The sequence below is a fragment of the Lactuca saligna genome, chromosome 6, assembly GCF_052625555.1.
Source record: "Lactuca saligna cultivar CGN05327 chromosome 6, ASM5262555v1, whole genome shotgun sequence".
NCBI lineage: Eukaryota > Viridiplantae > Streptophyta > Magnoliopsida > Asterales > Asteraceae > Lactuca > Lactuca saligna.
Window position 1 is genome coordinate 142,324,202 of NC_136422.1, and position 23,648 is coordinate 142,347,849.

Consider the following 23,648-nt stretch of genomic DNA (forward strand, 5'->3'; position numbering starts at 1 on the left):
TTTTTAATTAAACATAACATTTAAAATAAAATAAAAAATTACAACAAAAAACATTTAAAAACTATATATATATATATATATATATATATATATATATATATATATATATATATATATATATATATATATAGTCCATAAATTGTTCATTTTCATTATCATCGTACATATAATCAGTCAGGTCTTCTCGAAGTTGTCTGCGTTTTCGTGTGTCTTGAATATCAACCACTCTATGCAAATATTTCATTGTCCCTAGTTGAAATTGCACATGTCTTGGTTCTGTAACCAAATACTTTTTAATATTTTGTCATTTATCTTCAATCACCATGTTATGCACTATGACACATACATACATAATATCTCGTAGAATTTCTAATTGATATGGTTATGTCGTGTCACACCCCAAAACCGATGGCGGAAACGTTCTGGGGCGGAGGACGTCATGTAAAGTATCACAATCAATGTACATAGTAAGCATAGTAAACACAACCAATACATTACGTAGAAGTATTTACATTTTTTTGAAAGTAAAGTTATACATGGTAAAGACGAGACTGCTAAAACGCTCCGTCTTCTCCAAAAGATCGCGGGGTACCTGTCTAATGTGGACCTGAGAATACAAGCAGTTTTAAAAATATCAGCATAAAGCTGGTGAGTTCATAAGCAGTTTGTTTAAGTAAAAGAATAAGTTTCCTTTGGTTTTCTGAAAAATTTGTTATCCAAGAAAATCTCATATTTTATTATAAGAAGAGTTGAGTTATTCGTTTGTTACACAATCTGGTTAATAATAATTTCATGATCCCAGGAAAAACCCTTATTTTCCTTAAAAGTTTGTGGTTTGTTATCGATTCGAAACGAAGTATACAAGTATCTACCCTACTTGTAACATTTAAGTGAATTATTCTGAAAGCCTGATTATCTTAGAAAGTACATTAGTTTCAATACATAAACTATAGAAGAGAGAAAAACATCCGTGAATAAAATTTGTTAATTTAATACGTATTGTGAGTCGTATAACCATACTAATTTGACCCGTGACCTCCTTAACGTTCTTCAGGCGTCGCTAGAATCCAAAATTTGTCACCCCATGCGTACCCACCTAACTGTAGCTAGCAGTTAAGGTATGAGATTGTTAGTCCCGAATAGATCTATCCACAAATTTCACGCTCTCCCTCCTGGAGACTCTGGTTATACTTCCGGAGAGGATTTACTGATACCCCGTAGGGAATAATGAAGACGAATCTCACAAGCTAGTATTACAAATTCACGGAAAAATAGATCGTTCTCGAGTTTCGAAATAATTTGGTAAAATATAAATAATCAAATACGAGATAATTATTCAACGAGATATTGTAGATTAAACACTGATAAACTAAATCAGTCATAGTTTTTGAATCCATAAAACCTGTAACGTCGATCCCAAATTATTCCCATAATAATTTAAATGATTAGATGAGTTATGAATCGGATGATTTGATGAGTTCCCATATTGTTTGAAAGCTATGTAATTACATTCTGAAAAACTCCCTTATGCTCCGCATATTACAAAAGGGATTTAGTATTTAAAGTTTGTCAGGAAATCATATAATTACATCATTTTTAAGTTTCAAAAACCTTTATGATTTGCTTGTATTCCCCCCTGAAAACATTGGAAAACACAGGAAAAGGTGTAGGGGTATGAACTCACCAGACGAGAAATGTGTCGGCTAGGATGCTAAATGTCCGTTCAGGGCTTGAACACCTGCGAGGTTCCTATGTAATATGAGGAAATACATAATTGTATCTAATTAGACTTTGAACTACTAATTAATTGAGAATATACACTCTGAGGCGCGAAAACACTTTATTTCAAGTGTTAGGAGTGATCCGTGTTGCATCTAAGGGTGTGTAAGGTATAGATATGGAGTTTGCTCTTCAAGAGTAAACTCCTAAGGGAGATTACGGCCCTATGACCATATCCCCATTAGTTTACGGCCATAAATTCATGTGTGGTTTGTCCTTGGTTGCTTAATGGTCTTATAACACTTGTGGGATGAAGCTAGGTTCAGTTCTAAGGCAAGGGAAATGAATTGATCATCATATGGACCATTTAAGGAGTTTACGGCTGTAAACTAGGAGTTTACGGCTGTAAACTAGGAGTTTATGGTCGTAAACTCTCATGTACCCTTTTCTTATGTGTTTTGGTGATCCTAGGTTAAGCATAAGTGGTTCTAGTCCAAAGTACAAGCCATGGAAGGAAGTTAGGGCACCATTTGACCACTTTATAGGAGTTTACGGCCCAGAAACCATTCCTTGGGGGTTTACAGTTGTAATCTCCTAAGGGGGTGGATTCTTTCATGTTTAAGGTCCCTAACACAATGGTGGTTGGTTCTAGACATTATTCCAAGGCTTAGGAGGTGTTTAAGGGGCATTTTAACACCTTAAAAGGTGTTCACGGTCCTTGAACATGTTCTTGGATCGTAAACTCATGTTTACTCCCTAAATTTTAAGATTTTGGTGTTCTAAGTCCATTCATGTAAGCCCCTAAGTCATATCTAAGCACTAGAAGTGGTTCGGAAGGGTTTTGGGCTCTAAAACCCCATTTAAGGGTGTTTATGGTTTGGGATAGTTTGTGGGCCGTAAACACATGTTCTTGGTCCTTTTGAATGATTTAGACACGAATTTGAAAGCTAAATACGTTACACTATCAGCTAGGATTGATTACTTACCAAATTGGAGCTTGAAAGAGGTGGTTTTGGATCAATTTCGGGTTTGTAGAGAGAGAGTAGTGAGAGAGAGTGAAAAAGCTTCTAATGAAGTCTACTCAACTTTATATATGGTTTAATTTTGAGACCCGATGGAAATCTACCCGATACTGACGTTAAACGAGGCTTTTGGTCGTACCTGATTTAGTTGTTGTAACCCGACATGGTCGAAACTAAAACTTTTCCAAATAAAAATTTGGGGCATTTTCACTTGTTTCAAATGGATTTGGATACTCACGAGGTCAAAATAAAAGTCTTAATTTAAATGACCTAATTCAAAATGTTAACGGAATAATTTACGGGTTGTCGCATGTCGCATGTTCAACTATGTATCATATCGACTCTAGAACTCTAAAGCACGTTCCACATCCTTACGTGCTACTTCTTCTCTTCTCTCAAAAAAATTGTCTCTTGGTTCTATTGAGTTTCGAAACGCATTCACGAATGTAGAATATGTTAGATATATTCCATATGTAAGGTAAAACCCAAACTTATATTTGTTTTCATTCACTGTGAAAAGAGCATCTGGTGCCTTTCCTAATAAAGGATCGTTAAATTGGTGACTGATCAAGAACGTTGACATCGTTGTTGGAACCTACAACCGCGAAAAAATAATGCCAACTCAATAAATCTATGGATGCAACAACCTCTAATATTAAAGAAGGTGTTCCATGATGACCGCTTTCATAATGGCATTTCCATGTCACGAGACAATTTCTTCAGTTCCAGAGTATGCAATCAGTGCTTCCAAGCATACCCGAAAAACCATGTCTATATTCATGTGCCACATATAGTTGTTGCATATCATACAACGAAGGTTTGCGCACATAAACATCACCGAAGGTTTCGACAACACCTCTCACCTCAATAGAATCAGACGGCTCCCCCATAGTCATAAGCTTAATTGTCGTAACACATTTCTACAGTCATGTGAATCCTCGCTTACCTCTAGCATCATATCTCATTTGGAAAAAATCATAACTAAATGTATATTTAATAGGTAAAAAATGTATTTAATTTATGTAAAAGCTACATATATGTGACAACCCGATATTTCGAGGCAATGTAATGTAAAACCAATCAAATTTAGGTCAAAATATAACTTTCCTAAAATCTTATTTCGGTTAAATAAATTAGTAGGAATCGTATCAAGGTTTTCGTACATATAAAGAACCCTAAAATCCGAGTTATAACGAAGAAGTTATGACCAACCGAAGATTCTCGGCAAAACCGGCAACACCGATTAAACGAAAAATGCGAAGTTTCAATACAATAGTTTTTAGCCTTAAGTATCTAAATTAAAGTTATAGATAACCTCAAACCGTGAGCGTACATAAAAAGAACGTCCAAATCTGACTTCGTATGAGAAAGTTATGATTTTTCCAAGATTCGGGTATAGCAGTAGACAGCTAAAAACTCGAAATAGAGCTCAAGATAATTTTGACCAAAACAACCTAAATGAGAATCTAAGGTCTCAACATTAGTAGCGCAACGATGAAAAGTCTGACGAAAACGGACATCGGATGAAGAAGTTATGGATTTCTAACGGAATTATCGCGTCCCGGCCCGTTAAAAATAAATAATTAAAAATAAAGTCAGAATTTTCCAATGAAGTCTAAATGAGAGTTGTAGATCATGTTTTTAGCTACACGTGCATATAAAGAACGTCGAAAACGGAGCTCGTACGCGAAAGTTATGGATTTTACAAGTTCGAGGTCCGAAATCCGAGGCTGTCAGGCTTGCCACGACGTGGCACAAGCTTGCCGCGACCCGGCAAGTGACTGAGGGCGTCCAATCAATGGAAGAGGATAAGCTTGACTCCCCACGACGTGACCATCACTTGCCACGACGTGGCACACCCCAGAAACACCCCTATAAGTAGATTTCAAGGGTTCCGAGCTCTATTGCTCAGTTCCTTTCTTTCTCGCGCCGAAACTCTGCGTTTAAGCCCCCGAGACCCTCCCAAAGCCCCGGTTTTCACCTTCAAGTCCCGAAGGAAGGTTTTGTGTTCCCGAGATTCCCGAGATTCCCGAGATTCTCGAGATTTCCCGCGTTTTCAACTCTTCCTGTCGAAGTTCTGCTCGATTCTTCTCTCGACTACTTCAAATCAACCACTTCAATCAAGTGAGTTCATACCCCTTTCAAACACACTTTAAATACATTTTAAATGCTTTTATACTCTTTTAGGGGGGGAATACAAGTAAACATATGGTTATTATCGTGTATTTTATAAAGTTTCACTTCACTTGTTTTATCGAATAAATCACTTGGAATTCATTACTACTATGGAAAACTCTTGTCATACTTTGCGTGCATTAGACTTATACGAAGTATATAATGATTTCAAAGTACCTTTCATTGTTAATTCGTTTTATACATTCTAAATACTTATGATTTTGCTTTATCAAACATTGTGAAAAAGGATAAACTTTGCATACAAAACTATCACTTTAATACAGGCTTAGTTGAGAATCCATGAGACGTGTATATCTTCAAACATTACTTTTCTTTATTAGAAAGTAATGCTGCAAGTCCTGTCTATAACCAGAGTCTCCCGTTCGGAGAACGTGTCAAATGTGTATAGATCTATACGGGAAGTCATGATCCCGCGCCCTGACTGTTAGCTACAGTCCGTCTTTTGGGGTGACAGCTGTCATAACGCTGCGACGCCTGAAGAACGTCGTTACAGGCATATTATGTTTAGTATGGTTATAAAACTCATCGGATATACAATTATTATGGTATTATGCTTTTATGAACGAGTAGCTATTAAAACTATTCTTCATCTAACAAATGCGATCTTCGTATAGTTTTATTATATAAAACTATGACACAACTTTTGAGAACGTCGGTTTCTTGCGATTTTCGGTCTTAGAGACTGCCATTTATGTTAGGAAAATAAGGGTTTCTCCTGCATACAAACCAAACAACTAATAGGAAAATAAGGGATTTTCCTGGTGCAATTATTTACAACTTATAACACGAACATTCATATGCATTTCATACTTTTATAAGAAAATAATGGTTTTTCTTGGAAAACACAACAACTCGTGTCTCAACCATTAGGGAAAATATGGGATTTTCTGGATCTAATACATTCACTTTCAACACAACAAATCACAACTCTTTACATTTGAAATGCTACGTTTTCTGGAAAACATACACCCATTTTGGAATGGCATCCAATTTTTCTAAACTACTTATTAACTCACCAACTTAATTGTTGACACTTTTTCTTTGAAATAACTTGTATTCTCAGGGAACCGCTAAGCAGGTTTGGGAATCAACATTTGGGATTAACGCGCTGGCGTTAATTACTTCTTTTGAATGATGTTTATGTATTTATCTTTTGAACATGTAATGAATACAACTATGTAAACATCTTGGAAACTTTAATATATATGGGGGTGTGTACTTTCCTTTCTATGAACTGTTATGATACTGAATATGACGTCCTCCGCCCCCGAACGTTTCCGCCGTTCTGGTTTGGGGGTGTGACAATATATAAATTAAAAAACTTGAAAGAAACAATACTTGCTTTTCAAGGCTTTGGCTATCCTTACAAACACATTTTTTTTGCAAATGAAATCTTCTTTTGAAATTGCATGGCTGGTAGACACATTTAACCAGCAAAATAATCATGAACTAGACGTTGGTGTCATTCTTCGTGATTTATGTTTAACATCGCACATCTAGTTAATAGAGGAGTTAGATCTGGTTGTAGTAACACATTCGTGTAATACTCACACATCATAATGATGAACATATCATCCTCAACAACATCATCATTAGATGGGTCGAACATATTCATTTTTTGTGATTGTGAAGTATTGAAATTTTATAAAATATATAGAGAGAAAAGAAGTAGGTGAATGAATTTGTTATAGCCTGTGTGTAATATATATATATATATATATATATATATATATATATATATATATATATATATATATATATATATATATATATATATATATATATATATATATATATATGGAAATAATCAAATGAGAACACCTAAAAGGTTGAGAACGCGCGAACAGTTGTGGACCAATTATTTTATAAGGGCATTAGAGGCATTTTACAATTTAATTAAATATGGATAAATGGAAAGTAATTAATCAATTCCGAGAATCGTGGGAATTTTTTCCCCAATTATTAAGAATACTTAGAATATTCCTTTTAATTAATAAATTAATAAAAATATCATTTAACATGAATTAAAAAAAAACGTTTATTTGTTTTATATTTTTATTTTTACTAACAACATTTGATAATGAATAATTTATCGATTTACCTCATTTTTTTTAAATATCTTTATAAATAATGATTTGTACATTACATTTAAAAATGAATAAAATTGTAAATTATAAATGAATTAGCTCAGTTGTATTTATGAATACACTTGCAAAATCATAAATGAATAAAACCCGAAAAAAAGATTATAAAATCAACTAAAATGGTACTCATATATAAATAAATAAAACACATTTCTATTAATATAAGAATATAATTATAATAATAAATGAATAAGTTACAATATATATATATATATATATATATATATATATATATATATATATATATATATTGACACAGAAACTAGTGCTACAATTACAATCATAAATGAATAAAACACATTTTTTTCTCCTTCCAAAAGAGGTATTGGTGTCGGTGTTTCATTTGGTAAATCTCTCACCTCCCACTATATACATGTTTATTCATTGTATCTGTAAAAATGTTAATGAAACAATTATGTATAATTATATAGTCATTCACACATAAATACATTGATATTCACAAATGAATACCCTGTTATTTATAAATAAATATAGTCATTCAAACATAAATTCAAACATAAATATACTGGTTGTGGTTGCTTGCCTTGCTCCTCTCGGACCAACCTCATGGAGTATTCATTAATGATTAACTGCAAAATGAGACATCTAACATTATTTCACATAAGATTACAACTGCAAGCATTCAAGTTCCATTTTTCTGAATTCGGGCATTTCATCGAGCACCTTATGTGCATAACTTATCTTCTTCCCCTATTAGCCAATTTAAATGAGTAAAGTACCATACCTGAGAAACATTTTCAAGCAAAAGAATTGCGAAGCTTTGGTGCATACGATAAAATAAACAACAAAAGAGGTTCAAATCAGCATAACATTTGGCTTTCCAATTGATTTTGCAAGAGAAAAAGAAAGCACATGTACAAATTCGAACAATATATAGCAGTGTAAGACTCAAATCAAGAGAAAAGGTGGACTTCTACCTACAACCAAGATTAAGACACTTGTAAAACGTCACTTTCGACCACCACCAAGCCATCACTCTACTGTAATACGTAAATCGCGTAGAGAAAAGGAAGAATTCCCAGTTCCCTGTCTTTTCCCTGTTCTTCGATTTCTACCTGCAACCAAGATTAAGACGGGGTGAGAGACGGGAATGAAAAAGAAAAAATTGATTCTGAAGAAAAAGGGTTGCGATTCGAATCAAAAAAGAAGAGGAAGTGGGTCTCGCCATTTTTTCTCTCGCTCACATACCTACATCGAGATGATGAAGAACGAAAGTCATCGCTGGGGTCTGCCATTATTCGTCGCCAACATAACTCCATCATTGCTGCTTCCCCCTCCTCCTTCTTGATCTCACTCTGAATCCTCGTGTACTCTCTCATTTTTTTCACATTTTTAGATGCTCTGGTGGTGTATAGATGAGGGAGGCGACGAAGCATGCCCTAGGTATAGAGAGAGAGAGAGAGACAGCAAATTAAAAGGAAATATATCAATATGTGAGAAGTTATAGAAATTAAATAAACATTCAATTACTATTTTACCCTTTTCACCATTTAAAGTTACACTTTAATACCAATAATTTTCAGAATTTACACAAATGGTCCATCTGATAATAGCCTTAGATTTGAATATTTAGATGGTCTAGATCCGTTCTCGCGTTCTCAACCTTTTAGGTGTTCTCATTTGATCCTACTCCTATATATATATATATATATATATATATATATATATATATATATATATATATATATATATATATATATATATATATATATATATATATATAACTAATTTTTTTAATCTATATGATTGTTAACTGTCTAAAGTTTGAAAAAGGCGTTCGAATTTAATGCCAAAATCCTTGTTGTAGCTCGTTACCATCACCACAAATCCCCGTTGAGGTGTAGACACATCGTAAATAACGGGCCTTAACATGCCCACATCGAATGGTCTTAAAGACATGAAAACAACAAAAAGACAGTCATTTTGCAAACAAATATCAAAATATGAATCATTGATTGGGCTTCACAAAATGAATAGTTAGGTAAAAGACATGTAATAGAGGTTTTCATGTTAAAAAATGTAACATTCCATTTCTCACATATGAATTTTAAAATCTTATATATATATATATATATATATATATATATATATATATATATATATATATATATATATATATATATATATATATATATGTATTTTCATGGCAACTCGACGAGTTGGGAGGCTCCAACTCGTCGTGTAGAATGTTAATGCCCGCGTATATTTCTATGTCTACTCGACAAGTTAGAGACCCCAACTCGACGAGTTGAGGTTGTGCATGAAAACCCTAATTTTCAAGGTTTTTCACCTTATGTAAAGAACTTATGGCTCATTGTGGCCTCCCTCATCGCCCTTATAGTCCAGAAAACCCTAGTTCAAGATTTATACTTTCTTGAGTGTGTGTGAGAGCTTTGGAGAGTGATTTTGGCGTGGTTGTGAAGGAACTTGGAGCTTGAAGAGGTTGGAGTAAAGGGAGAAGCAGTAGATTCGACATCTACTCTATTTTGGCAGTCATCTTGAGTTATAAAGTTGATACCTTGACCTTTTATTGTTTAGATCTCCTCTTATGAAAGTATATGGTCATTTTTGGTGTAAAAGGGATGCATTCTCGGATTTGAGCTTGTTAAGAGGACGGGGTTTTAAATCTGGACACCTCTAGGAATCCATGGACATAAAGTTGCCCACTTTATCTAGTCATGGCCCTTCTCCATGCCCTAGACCTCTTATTAAGCTTAGTTTTGGTTTTTTTTTAATACCTTCGATGCCTTGCATGCACATAATGTTAGCAACTTTACGTGGTATCTTAGTCCAAAGAGGCTAGATCTGTAGTTTGGAGCCTTAAAGTCGACTGGAAAGGGCTGAACCTGTTAAAACAGGAAAAATCGACGAGTTGCTTAGCCAACTCGGCGAGTTGGTGAGGGTTATCCCGCTTTCTGGATACTGAAGAACTCGACGAGTTGGATGAAGTTTCCCATCTTCTGGATGATGAACGAACTCGGCGAGTTGATGAAATAACTCGGCGAGTTGGCTTAGGGTTTCTCCCAGTTTTCAGAACATTGAAGGAACTCAATGAGTTGCTGGATGCACTCGACGAGTTGGGTCAACATGGACTGTTGACCTTGATTGTTGACTATTGACTTTGACCATGGTTGACCAAGTTGACTTATGAGGGTATTTTGGTAATTTGGGATTGTAATGGAATTAGTTATATGGTGGTTACAGGAAGTTGAGTTTGGAGTTGTGTGTTGGGATTCGACTTTATCTGTTCAGCACTACTTGTGAGGTGAGTTTTCCTTACTATACTAACAGGGTCGAAGGCACCAATGCCGACCCTTTTGGATTGTATCTTGGTTATAGGATGATGCTATGTTTAGTGATCTGTTAGATCGGTATCCTAGTACACAGGATGATGTTATGTTTAGTGATCGGTTAGATCGGTATCCTAGTATATAGGATGATGCTATGATTAGTGATTTGTAGATCTGTATGACTATTTGTGCATGCTAGCTAGCGTATGATATTTATGTGTTGATTATGTGATTACGGGTGGGTTGAGGCGGTCCTGTTTCGTGCTCTAGGCCAACAAACCCAGGGCGATCTGGATAGACTGAAGGCCCATCGGGGCGTACCAGTCAGGCCGAAGGCCCGGAGAATGGTCCAGACAAGGTGAAGGCCTGGGAGGACGGACCAGACATGCTGAAGATTCTGAGAGTGGGCCAGATAGATTGAAGGTCCGGAGAGGGCGGTCCAGTCCTACTGAAGACTCTATATGCATGCTATTTGTTACGATACTATTCTGTTTGTATGGCATTGGTATTTTGGGGTAACTTACTAAGCTTTGGGCTTACCATTTTGGATTTTATTTCAGGTACTTCGGATGATTGCGGGAAGGCGAAGACTTGATCGTGCACCTCCTTGTATTTTATGATTTTGATTTCTGGGATTCTCTGATATGGAATTATTTTGAAAACATTTTGTAATAACTAATGGCTTTTCGATGTTTGAAAAAGTTTTAAATTTTTATGAATTTTATGGATGTTACAAACAAGGTCATACTTCGTGTTGGAATATGCAATGTTTGACTGATGAGGGTGCATTTTGACCACAAGTGATATTAGGTTTTTACTAATTTATCTTTACCATTATAAATAGATTTGAACTTATTTTATTTCAGGGTGCTCTCTTGTAATTTTGTAAACTCCAGATTTTGGAGAGATATTCTAATGAGATAAAGTTCTTGAGAGTTCATATTATCTTAAAGAGATTATGGTTTAGTATACTCCTTTATTTAGTGATTTGTTGATATTTGATTGATTCACATCCATTGTGTGAGCGAAATTCATATAGTTCTTTATTCCACATTCACCATTTAAGATATAGAATCCCCACTTCGATTTAATCATCCACGTTGGAATCACCATTGTTTGTAAAATTTTGATTCCCATACAAGGTTAGGGTTAGAGAAAGTGGTACATATGTTGAACAAAATTAATAATCGAAGGGAATAAGATTTATATGCAAAACAGCGAAAAAGTACAATAGACAAATCTAAAGCAATGATACAAAATGTAATGATAGTTGAAGGTAACGATAATTGAAGAAAGAAGAAGTGCAACACGAAAAATACTAAAATACCTCGTGTGCAAGACGCAAATTAACAAGTGTAGTATACCACATTTTGAAAACGACCCTAAGTTGAAAGGCAATGGCAAAATAAGCACCAAAATAGCAAAATTAGAAGTTTAGCTACCAAGATTGCAAAAAAATGAGAAAATCAAGGGCCATTCTTAGACCTTACTCATACATCGGTGTTGAAAAGGTAATTTTTTCGTGCACTTTTATATTTAAGGGGGTAGGATGTAATTTAAAGATAGAAGAAACATTAAAAACACGTTAAAATGCTTGAAAAGTTTCAATGTTCTACATCCAAACACATAGTTCCAACCGTCCAAACCTCTACAAACTGAACACGTGGCATCCATGATATGTCAAGATTCATAATGTTCTTTATGTGAAATGCATCAATCAGTACACAGCAGAAGAAAAAGACCCACCGTCCACCGACCGCCCCTCAAAACATATGGCCGTGGTTTAGCGCAGTCACAAGATCCACCTCACCGTCTCTCGTAGAAACTCACAAATATGGCGACAACCTCTTATAAATATTTTAGAATGGCGAAAAATATTGTAAATTATAAATAAAAAATAATCAGCGAGAGACTGACCAACATCCGGATAAAAAAACGACAGTTACAATGATATTACATAATATCATATTCTTGGATTTTAAATGAACCTCGATCCCCAACACACATTGTTAATGCATTTGTGTATGTTTATATTTGTATTCCGTCCATGTATATGTTCGACTTTGTATGTATCTCGGCCCTCTCTGTATTGTGTAGTGTCTAGAGTAGTCTATATGGTGGTTAATGTGAGAATTCTATTCACTGAAACTAATTCAAATAACATGGTATCTAAGTCTTATTTCTGTCATGTTCGTGTCATAATTAATCGAGCCACCATAGTTTTTTGCGATAATGTTAGTGTTGTGTATCTTGCCTGTAATCCGACTTAAAGTCATCGAACCAAACACATTGAGATCCACATTGTTAGCGTTGTGTGCCTTGTCTCCAACCCAATTCAACATCATCAAACCAAAACACATTAAGATCGACTAGGGATGAGCGAAAACTTAACCGAAAACCCAACATAAACCAACAGAGTGGGTTAGAATTTTTATAAAAACCGGTATTATCGGTGTGATTCGGTTTCGTATTATAAACCCACTTAGCAAAACCGAACCGACCCACGGGGTTAAAAACCGACCAAAATTGACCCACAAAACCGACCACCGTATATATTATTTAATATTTATTATGTTTTAAATATTAAATATATTATGTGTGACACTCGTATACCACACGGATTAATTAAAAAAAAAAGTTAAAGATAAACATTTAAATACTAAACATTTTTAAAAATAAATGCATACAAAATGATGAATAAGTAAGTCTAAGATCATTATTTCAATTAATATATAAAATGGTTTCAAAATATTAGTAATGAAGTAGAATTATTGTGTGGTGAGAATTATTGGGTTGTGGTGACTTGGTAAGGCATGTGGAAGATATGGTGGATAACCTATTGACCCATGTTCAAATCCTGGCACCACTCAGCCCTTGTGGCCATGGAGGTTCGCCTGCAGTGACTCCAAGGCATGAAGCAAAGCTTTATGTTTGCAGCGGGAGATTAATCGGTGCGCAAAAGCTGGCCCGGAAACCCTCGTTACATATATTGTGAGAATTATTGTGAAAAAAAATGTTGCCAATCATTTCAGACATGAAGGAAAGAAACGAGGCATTTATTCTCAATTTTAATACAATGAATATGTTACATATATAAACCCTTACTAATAAATACTTTATATATATATATATATATATATATATATATATATATATATATATATATATATATATATATATATATTACCTTACATATATAACGTTTATTAAATACGGAATTTTAATTTAATAAAAAAATACAACAAAATGACAAGTAATGTATCCAAATGAAGGATAATAAAACATATGACAAAAATATTTGTATTTATAAGGGAGGATTTGCTATACATATTTTATGATAAATGAGAAATGAAAATACTCTTAGGTGGTTTTTAATTAATAGTTATTTTAGAATTTAAATTAGATTGAATACCGTTTCTATTTTGACCCACAAAATCATGGGTTCAAACCGGAGACCAAAAAGCAAACCCACACACAAACCCACCACCACATGTTTTGAAGCCGAAAAAAAACCGACTTCTATTGTTTGGGTTTGATTTAGCCTAAAACCGAACCATGCTCAATCCTAGGATCGACATTCATTTTTATTCAAGTCAAGGTGGGTCAGCTTCAAGTTTTACATGCCCTGTCTTCATATCAATATATCGATATCTTCACCAAAAGACCCTTCTCATTATGTTTTCTTGATTTTTGCTCCAATTTAAAAGTTCGAAGTCCCTACACCCGTTCAAAGTGTAGAGGATATTAACATAGATGTGTATTTTTATTTTTTAGTCGATCCTTGGATGTATCTCGCCCCTGTCTATATTGTGTATTATACACTCTAAACTAAAGTTCTTAATGACCTCATTGAGCATGCACTTATCTATTAAGCTACTAATCACCAAAGTCATCCATCCATATTTTCTAAAAGGCTTTCCAAAACCTCACTGATCATAAAAAGTGGTGCTTTATGGACATCCATGTCCAATGCATGTCTCTTCCATTTTTGGCCAAAAAATGGGAGAAGGGAACTCAAACTTATACATGAGACTAAAAACTCAAAGAAACTTTAGATCTACAAGATATGACCTTAAAGGGACCTGATGGATCCATAAATTTGCGAACTTTATGGGATCCATGTAATACCCGCAGATTCGGACTAGTCAATTAAGATATAATAAGCGTTAAAAATAATTTTTTGATAGAAGATTATTTAGGATAATAATTTTAACCAAATTAATAGTTAAGGTTAACAATTGTAATCTATTTGACTAATAAATAAAAAATTATTTGAATATTATATGTTTCATGATTATTATGTTTTGACATGTTTTGTTATGGCATGTTTTGGTGCATATAGAGAGCTCGCAACAGCAAGGATTTTAATAACATCAAAACCATTCTAGAAAGAGTAGCCGATATCATCAAATCTACAATGTATTTATTGTTTAAACATAGTAGAAAATAAGATGCGTGTAATTGGATAGATGGGATAGTTTGCCCTTTCCTTTGCACTTGAAGGGGCTGTTTTGTTTCTTCTTTCCTTTTTTGTAGCTCTCTTGGGGTGTGGCTTGCTTAGTTCCTTGCTAGGCGGGTCATTTTTCTTTAATAAATTTGCAGGTTGTAAAAAAAGTTATCTAATGATAATATGAGTACATTATGTTTATTTAAATCCAAGACTTAAAATAAAATAAGCACGATTATCATCTTCTATTTCTATATTTAGTCAATGACCATTTTAGAAAACTAATTATATCTAGAAAATAAATACAGTAGAGCGATTCTGGTTGGTGTCTTACAATGCATATTTTGATTATGTTTCCAAAAAAAAGGATTGATTATTTTGTGATAAGCCTCTTCTATTTTGGCATTTTAATGATTAACCTTTAAGATTAAGATTTTAGTTCTTTTTCTGTACTTATCAAACTTAACAAACACATAATATAAATTTCTAAGCTATCTATAAATGTTTTTTTTTCTACACTTTACACCAAAAATGACTTAGGAATTAATTAAATCGTAACTTTTTACAAGCTTCTCATCATTATCTATTTTCTTCTATTACTATGGTCAAATTTTCAACTACCTTTTCATTATCATTTATTTATTCTAAGGAAAAAACAGGACAAAATATGTCCAATGTCAAGTTGTCAACCATACCACCTTTCAAGATCATAAAAAAACACCATTAACACTACAAAAAACATACCAAAACTATCAAACCCCAAATCTTTTTTTCTACATTCACCATCAAAACAACCAAAAAAACCATGGTTTTCAATCACAAAAACCCTCTTTATGAACACATTTTTCCAGACTAGTTCGGGTAAAGATTACGAATGCCATTTGAAGCAAGATGATTAGGTATTGTATGACCTAATCCAGCAGTGTATCTTATCCCTCCATTTATCATCTTTGAGCCTAAAAGATTCCCATCATGTGAAAACCCTTGAGAAACTCGATTCGGGATCCCAAAACTATTCAAATTATCAAATCTTTGATTATGGTTTAATCCAACCGGATACCCATTTCCTACACACAAAGATTCATTATTGTTATACCCGAAGCATTGAACTCTTTCTTCCCCTTGATGCCCATGATAGTTGCCTCTTTCAAGTTTCAAACTTGTGTCATTTGATCTTGAGTTTGGTAAAACCATTGGTAAAGTCAAATAAGAAGACGTAACAATTTGATCTGGGGTGTTGGTAAAGCTTGGTTTTTTACTACAAGAATCTATCAAGATTGGATTTTTTAAAATGGGTTCCTTTATTTCTTCATTGTTAACATGTTCTTGAGGGTGATCTATACCCTTCTTCGGTTTTTCTTGAGTGGTCTTCCTTTTTCTTGACCGAGGTTTCTGTTTCTGATTCTGGTTCTGGTTTTGGTTCTTTTCACTTTCCTTTTTCTTTCTTGATCTTGAAGATGGTTTCAATTTCATGATTTGATCCATTTCTTTCCTCATTTTATCAAACATGGTCTCTCTTGCAACTCTAAGATCATCCAAGATTGATTCGGTAAAGATCCTAAAATCATCTGAAACCGTCATTTGGCTTAAAAACTTACTCTTTTTCTTTCTACTACTATTGTCTTTCTTCTTTATGTTAGAAGATGCACAAGAATCTTTCTTTGATTTTGTCTTCACTTCTCTTTTGTTTTTCTTTTCCTTTTTTGGTGTGTTGCGGATTCTTTTTGGCTTTTTTACAACTTCAACAGTTTCACTCACTCGATCGATTTCAGGAGAAACCAAATTAGGAACCAATAGAAGTTTTTCTTGAGTATGGCCCACATCAGAATTTGATTTTGAATCATCGCTAGAGGAATCAACGTTCCTTCTAAATCCCCAAATTTGTTCAAATTTCTGATTTTCATTCATTTTCTTGATCTGGGTACTTTAGAATTCGATATTTCTATGCGAATCTTGATCCGACTTGTGTGAATTTAACTTTTTAAATAGATTTTCTTGCAACAGATGTTTCTTAAACCATTAAAGAACCTCCATGAGAGCTTGAATCAACCTTCAATTAAAGAACCATTCACAAACAAATAAATTTCTCACAAAAAAATTAAAACAATAATTCACCTCCGCCCCTAATATTCTAGAAAATCAGAATATGACACAATATTCTTTGTTTGCAACCCCAGATATTTGATATGCTGATCTAGTTGTCGATGTTTGTCTTCAAATAAATTTTTATATTTACAATTAAGATCATTTAACAGTGAATTACGAACTTTTTACATGGAATTTGAAGAAACAAGACACAAAAATTTTCAACATTGTGAAGTCGAACACTCTAATTCATATTTCATTTTCATGCCATAAAGATTCGGCTAGTTGACCAGTTTTAAGTCAAACTATTGCTAAAAAAGGAACTCTGTGAGCATAAAACAGAGCAATCAACCAAAAAGAGAAGGACCCAAATACCCAACATCAAACCCTAAAGATTTATCAAAATGTCAATGTAATTGTTTTGATTATAAACCCTATGAGCAATCAAGCCCAAATTGCGTAAAATCGTAACAAACAAAACATACAAGATTCATATTGCATTAAAACCTACAAACCCCTCTTAAAAATGAGTAACAATGCAAGATATCATCATACCTTCATAACAAAGAAGATGAAAAAAGGATCAATCTTTATTCAAGAAACAGAATTTCATCTTTCGCTTTCTGCATCAATTTCCTTGAAAACATTTGGTTTCTAGGGTTTTCTTTATATGGAATTTATAAGAAACTTTGTTGTTGAAATGGGTTTGTGTTGTCCAGTGGTGTATATATAGCATATAATACGAAACGAGGGAAAGAGAGCAGAAAGTAAACACGAAGGGGAGTGAATATGTTTCCTGAAGTGGAATTCCATTAAATGTTATTAAATAATTTTCTTGATTTTGATTACAAGAAAGTTCTTTCTTTTAGCTAATAAGGTTTTATCACTAACATGTTTTTTTTTAATAAATTATTATAATAAATGTCGGTTTAATGAAAGTAGATATCTTTCACTTTCTTCATGCAAGATAAACCATCCTCTTGTGACCATATTATATAGAAAAAAATACAATATATAGATTATATTAATGCTATCACAATATTAATCTCTTAGTCTAGTAATTTTAATCATGCAAAACATAATTATATCATATACAAGATATTTTAATATGTTTCATATGCTTTTTCTAATAGTTGTTTCGAACTTTACCCTTGTCTTATTTGCTTGTAGAAGTAAACAAGATGATAAATTATATACTTTCCGATTTTGTTTAGATATAGACAGCTAAAGAGAATCGATGATTTATTGTGTATATATGTTAGGAATTGATATGGTAATCACGAACAATTTTGTAAAATTTGATTAATACATATGAAACACGTGAGAGTATGATCTTTTTAGTTTTGCTTAAAACATTACATAATATTAATTAATATAGAGTGCAAAATCTAGTATATTCAATATATTGTTGGCATTTTACTATTTACTTCATACATGATTAGTCATGAAATATGTTTAATGTGAACTATCCAATAAACGAGGTTTACCATGTTTTTTTTCATATAGTAATAGTCTAAGCCAATGTTACCAATACATTTCAACATTTAAGAATTATTTAATGTAAAAGGTTATATGTGACAATTTCAATTATGTATGAATATGTTAATTTAATTTATAAATAAGTGTAAAATTTGAATTAAAAAACCCCTAGCTACATGGGTTGAATGGGCCAAATCCAAGGTGATTTATTATATTGGGCTTGTTTTTATTCAAAACTTTTCATTTTTAAAAAGTTATGGATGATATAAATTTAGAAATATAAATTTATTTTTATTTATATAAATTTCAATAATACTGTCATTAAAAAAAAAACTAAAACATCATTTTAATTATAGATTTTACAAATTCGCTAAAAAAAAATTCTTTATCATAATTCTATTTTAATATTTGATGGTATTTTACCATTGGAAGAATTTTATATATGTCCCTCTTAAACTTCAAAATATTATATTTGTCAAGTTTAATTTTTCAATATCATATTTACCCTTCATAAACCTTCAAAATATCATATTTGCCCAAATCCTTTTTTATAATGTTTTTAATATAATCATTTTTATACCTTAGAATTATTATAATAATTAAGAATTTAACCATATTATCCTTATGTCTATGATAATGGAATGTGAACTTCTAAATTGTTTGAATGTCGGCCTCTTGACAGACAAAAAGATTCATCTTCAACCTTTTCTATGGAATGTATATTTTGATTGTTTAGTTTTTGTTGTTGTTGATTATTATCATATTGTGGATGGATGATATTTTAGATAATACAATTGATATTTTGATATTTAAAAAGTGCATATACGATATTTTGATATTTAAGAAAAACATAAATGATATTTTGATGTTTAAAAACAACATATATGATATTTTGAAATTATATGATATTTAGAAATTTTATGAAGGATAAATATGATATTTAGAAATTAAGTTAGGTAAATATGATATTTTGATGTTTAAGAATGATATATATAAAAATTCTCTACTTTATCGTTCTATCCCAAATAGATTATTATGTGAAAATCTATTAAATATTTATAAAAAATAAATAAGAACAAATGGTGTTTGTGTTGCCTTTCTGAATCAAAGTAATATCTATTTACGTCATTACTCAATATATTCACATCATATAAAAGTATAAAACCATGTATTAAGGAAACTTATAAAGGGATAAATTATCCCGAAATGAAATTGGTAAATGAGGAGTGACGAGTGGGATTGTTACGAAACAATTCTAATCGAGTAGTGAAGAGTTAAAACATTTAGCCTTTGGGGTGAAACTTTGATTAAATAAAAGTTTAGTGTCCCAATTGAAAATATGGTTTTCTAACTCTCAAAAGCCAATCAAGATCACAACGTTACGAATGGAACTATAGAAAACACATTAACATTGCATGAAACTGATTTTGCCAAATCGATAATTTATATAATACAATTAACATAACCTGATTTTACTAAATATTACAAACACCAAAAATCCAAAAGTGGATGGATGAATATTATTACTCTAGAGATACAAAAATTTCTTCTAAAGCTATTCAAATCCTAGTTGCCAATTCTAACCTCTAATATAAATTATCCAAAAAAGAAAGAAAATCCACTACAACTACAACTTACTAACATAAACATCTTTGACTTTTCTCTATCTTAACTTCTCAAGATCATTAAAAATCGTGGAAATTTTTAATCTTTTTAAAAAACCCAAGACACCCTTTTGAAAATCATGCACGTGACATTGGAGAAAACGGAGGGTTGACCAAAAAAGAAGGTGGGAATTCGTTCTTGACTGGTTTTCTTTTGTCTTCTTCAACCACAGCCTCAATCAAATGTTTGACTTCATCTTCAACAAAGACTCTTAAAGAATCACATTGCAACATTTCTCGATTTTTATCATGATCAACAAGAATCGATGTTTCTGTAGTGTGCAAGATAGCAACACAAATCGAAAATGCTTGTAGTGAGGTCAACTGCTCATGAAAGTCAACTTCATATTGACCTTCTTCGGTCAACTTCATGGTCAATGCTGATGTCTTCTCTTTACTTCCCTGTGTCATAATATGATTGTTTGTGAGAAAGAAAAAAAAAGATAGTTAAAAATAGTCCCTTTTTTCAATCAAGAAAAGAGATAGTCTACAGGTTGACTTTTGAGGTCAAACTTCCTGTTTTCAAGAATCAAAATTAACAATCTTTTTTTTAATCTTTAATGTGACTCATTCAAAAAATTCTTCCATTTATGATAATTTAACAGAGTGAGAAAGTTAGAAACACCCTTTTTTCATGAATCAAGAAAACGAGATACATTCCAAAGGTTGACTTTTGAAGTCAAACTTACTCCTTTCAAGATTCCAAAATTAACAATCTTTTTCGACCTTCAATGTGATTTATCTATCCGCTTCAATCAATTTAAAAACATTCGGTAATAAAAGTCAACAATATAAATTTGAATTAAAAAAAAAAAAAAAAAAAAAAAGCTTTACCTTTATAAAAAGTTTGACTGGATGTTTACAAGCTTCCTCTTTCTGAATACTAAAGTTGCTAAGAACAACAAGAGGGCACCCCATATCCCATCCTCCACACTCACACCCTCCACCTAATCGCCACCTGTCAAGCAACGGAGAGGGCCCACGACTTTCGCCACTTGGCAACCCATGAATGGCTGAAGGGATCACAACACTCACTTTTGCAGATTCATTCTTATTCATATCACATTTCAAGCTTTCTCCATTCTCAGATGGAAATTGTACAACAATGGCTGCTGTTTCAAGATCCAAATGCAAATCACCAACAAAATTTTCATTTGTTGACTTGTTTGACTTGCAAGTTATTCCCTCAAGATCATACAATACAAATTCATTGACCATGGAGTTATCAAAAGCTCCTGTGTTAACTAATTCTGTACATAAATAACACGAAACCCGCATCTTGCCAATTGTTTTTGTAAGATCTTTATTTTTATTATCTTTAAATTCATTGATTTTTCGTCTATTTTGAGAAGTGTGAAAGGTGTATACCCAATCACAACCATTTCCCACTTTTGATGTTTTTCCCACCAAAACATCGTTTGAATTCTTTAATGAGAACTCAAAATAAGGCATTTGATTCTTGTTTTCCACCTTCAAAACCCCATTTAAACAAGAAGATGATACAATCAAGCCACAAGAATCACAATCAGCATATGAAAAATCATGTATTAATGATTTTTGTGAAGTAGTGTTCTTTGATCCAGCTGATGTGGCTTCATCATGTTCTTTGGTGCTAAATCCTAAAGGACTTTTCTGGGATTTTGACTTCACAAATGGGTCAAACATCTTTTTTAAAGGACTGAAACGATTCTTGGGATTTTTAGAAGGTGAATGGGGTAATTGTAATTCCAATCTTGAAGATAAAGATTTGTTCAAAGGGGTACATAAAGGATGTTGTTGTTGTTGATCTTCTTGTTTCTTGATTGGATTTATAGAATTTTCCAAAAATGACCTCGAAAGAGAGCCTAACAAGGCATCATCTTCTTCTGAATCACATAAGGAACCGAATAATTCGAAGGGTAAAGGAGTGGAATTTCTTGAAAATTCAATCTTTTTTCTACCTTCAGTTTCTTTCTCACTTGTTTTACTTACTTCTTTTGAACTTTGATATACAGAACCCCTTTTGAGTGTTGCATTGACCCCCGTTGACCTTGTTGACCGAGCATCACGACATGATTGACTTCGGTATCGATGTAAATTTATCTCTGTAAATTCCTTGTTTTGAGTTATAATTACTTTCTTTCTAACTTTTTTCTTTTCGGTTTTTGAATGATTGGGAGATAAAAGAACAGTTTTAGGACTTCCTTCTACCACACAATACTTCTCAAAATCCAGCTCTAAATCTTGAGCCATCTATTGATTTATGATCTAGAAAAGAAAAACAAAAAACAAAACTCAAATAACAATTTAATGTGGAAAAAACAAAGATGAACAAAACAGAGAAAAATCATGAAAAGTACTTACCCACTTCGCTAACATTGAGGATAAATTGGTACTTTCTCAAGTTTCAAAGCACAGTAATTAACGTTTTGATTTATCTACACTCAAAGAAAAAGCGTAAAGAACTTACACTTGGCAGAGCAACATATGATAAGCAATGCATGTGGCTTTAGCAATTAGAAAAAAGAAAAAGATTAAGATTAAGAACCCTAATTTCAATTCCAAGAAACAGAAACTCCAAATCAAAATTCAAAAACCAGATTAACAACTCTCTCAGACAAATTATCAAACAGGTGGTAGACATAATAATGATAACAATAACAGTAAAAATAAACAAGCATGGATGATAAAATATGTTTAAAAAAAAAAAAGTAGATATCTTTATACTTACTCTTGCATTTGATGCCAGACGAAGCACAAATGATTGTTGAGGGAAAAGGCAGAGCCCCACCAGTGAACGGATCTCAATGACGTGATTCCAAAGCATTCAAAACACAAAAATCCCTTAAACAAACTAAAAACCATATCTTTAAATCTCTTGAGCTCAATCTTCTTCGCAAATTAGACATTGTTATCTCAAACCCAACAAATTAAATGGCGATATCACTCTTCAAATTATCAAGCTTTGAAGTTTGAAGCATACCCATTTTCAGAAACTTCGATAAGATCCCATAAGCGCGAGTACATTGTTGAAAAATAGAACTGGGTAGTGGGTAAAACAAAGAGAAAACAACAATGGCTTGCAATTATTCAAGCAACACAAAAGCACAAAAAGAGAATTGGAGAGAGAGAGAGAGAGAGAGAGAGAGAGAGAGAGAGAGAGAGGAGTTGCAGTTGCTATTGCTTACTGTTAATTTTACCCCTTCTCTCTCTCCCTTTCTCTTTTTATATATGTTTATTGTATTATACACGCACATGTGTGCGTATCACAGATTCACAGTTTTTCATATTTCTGTGAAATGAATAATAAGAGTGAGAGTGAGACGCCATGCTTTGTGGTTATGTCCGCCAAAACCCAAAAGCATCTTGTTTCCTTTGACCCAAGATTCATCATTTTGCCCCTTTATAAGTTTGGGTAAATGCTCAATTATATGCCCTAAAAATTCTGAAATATATAAATGAACCCCTGCTTAGTGCTTATTGATTAACAAACTTAAAAAAAAAAAAAATAAAATAAAATAAAATAAAATAAAATAAAATAAAATAAAAAAAATTAAGATATAAAAACATTTAATTCTTTTCTTCCTCACAGTTAATTATCT

General features: G+C 32.7%; 2 protein-coding genes across 3 annotated transcripts; both read right to left on the bottom strand.

Moving 5' to 3' along the window:
• Nucleotides 1-15,516: 15,516 nt before the first annotated feature.
• On the bottom strand, nt 15,517-17,678 carry LOC144999589 (uncharacterized). The gene is made up of 2 exons (XM_078958719.1): nt 17,480-17,678; nt 15,517-16,889 (listed from the first exon to the last, which is right to left on the bottom strand). Exon 2 carries the CDS (start codon nt 16,745-16,747, stop codon nt 15,692-15,694), a length of 1,056 nt encoding a protein of 351 aa, XP_078814845.1. The 5' UTR covers nt 16,748-16,889; nt 17,480-17,678; the 3' UTR covers nt 15,517-15,691.
• A 2,150-nt stretch (nt 17,679-19,828) lies between these two features.
• LOC145002121 (uncharacterized) lies at nt 19,829-23,401 on the bottom strand. Of its 2 annotated transcripts, XM_078961416.1 has the most exons (4): nt 22,778-23,401; nt 22,411-22,484; nt 20,902-22,314; nt 19,829-20,469 (listed from the first exon to the last, which is right to left on the bottom strand). In XM_078961416.1, exons 3-4 carry the CDS (start codon nt 22,297-22,299, stop codon nt 20,146-20,148), a joined length of 1,722 nt encoding a protein of 573 aa, XP_078817542.1. In that variant the 5' UTR covers nt 22,300-22,314; nt 22,411-22,484; nt 22,778-23,401; the 3' UTR covers nt 19,829-20,145. The 2 variants fall into 2 exon arrangements, with proteins under 2 accessions (XP_078817542.1, XP_078817543.1); XM_078961417.1 differs by lacking the exon at nt 22,411-22,484.
• Between the last annotated feature and the right edge of the window lie 247 nt (nt 23,402-23,648).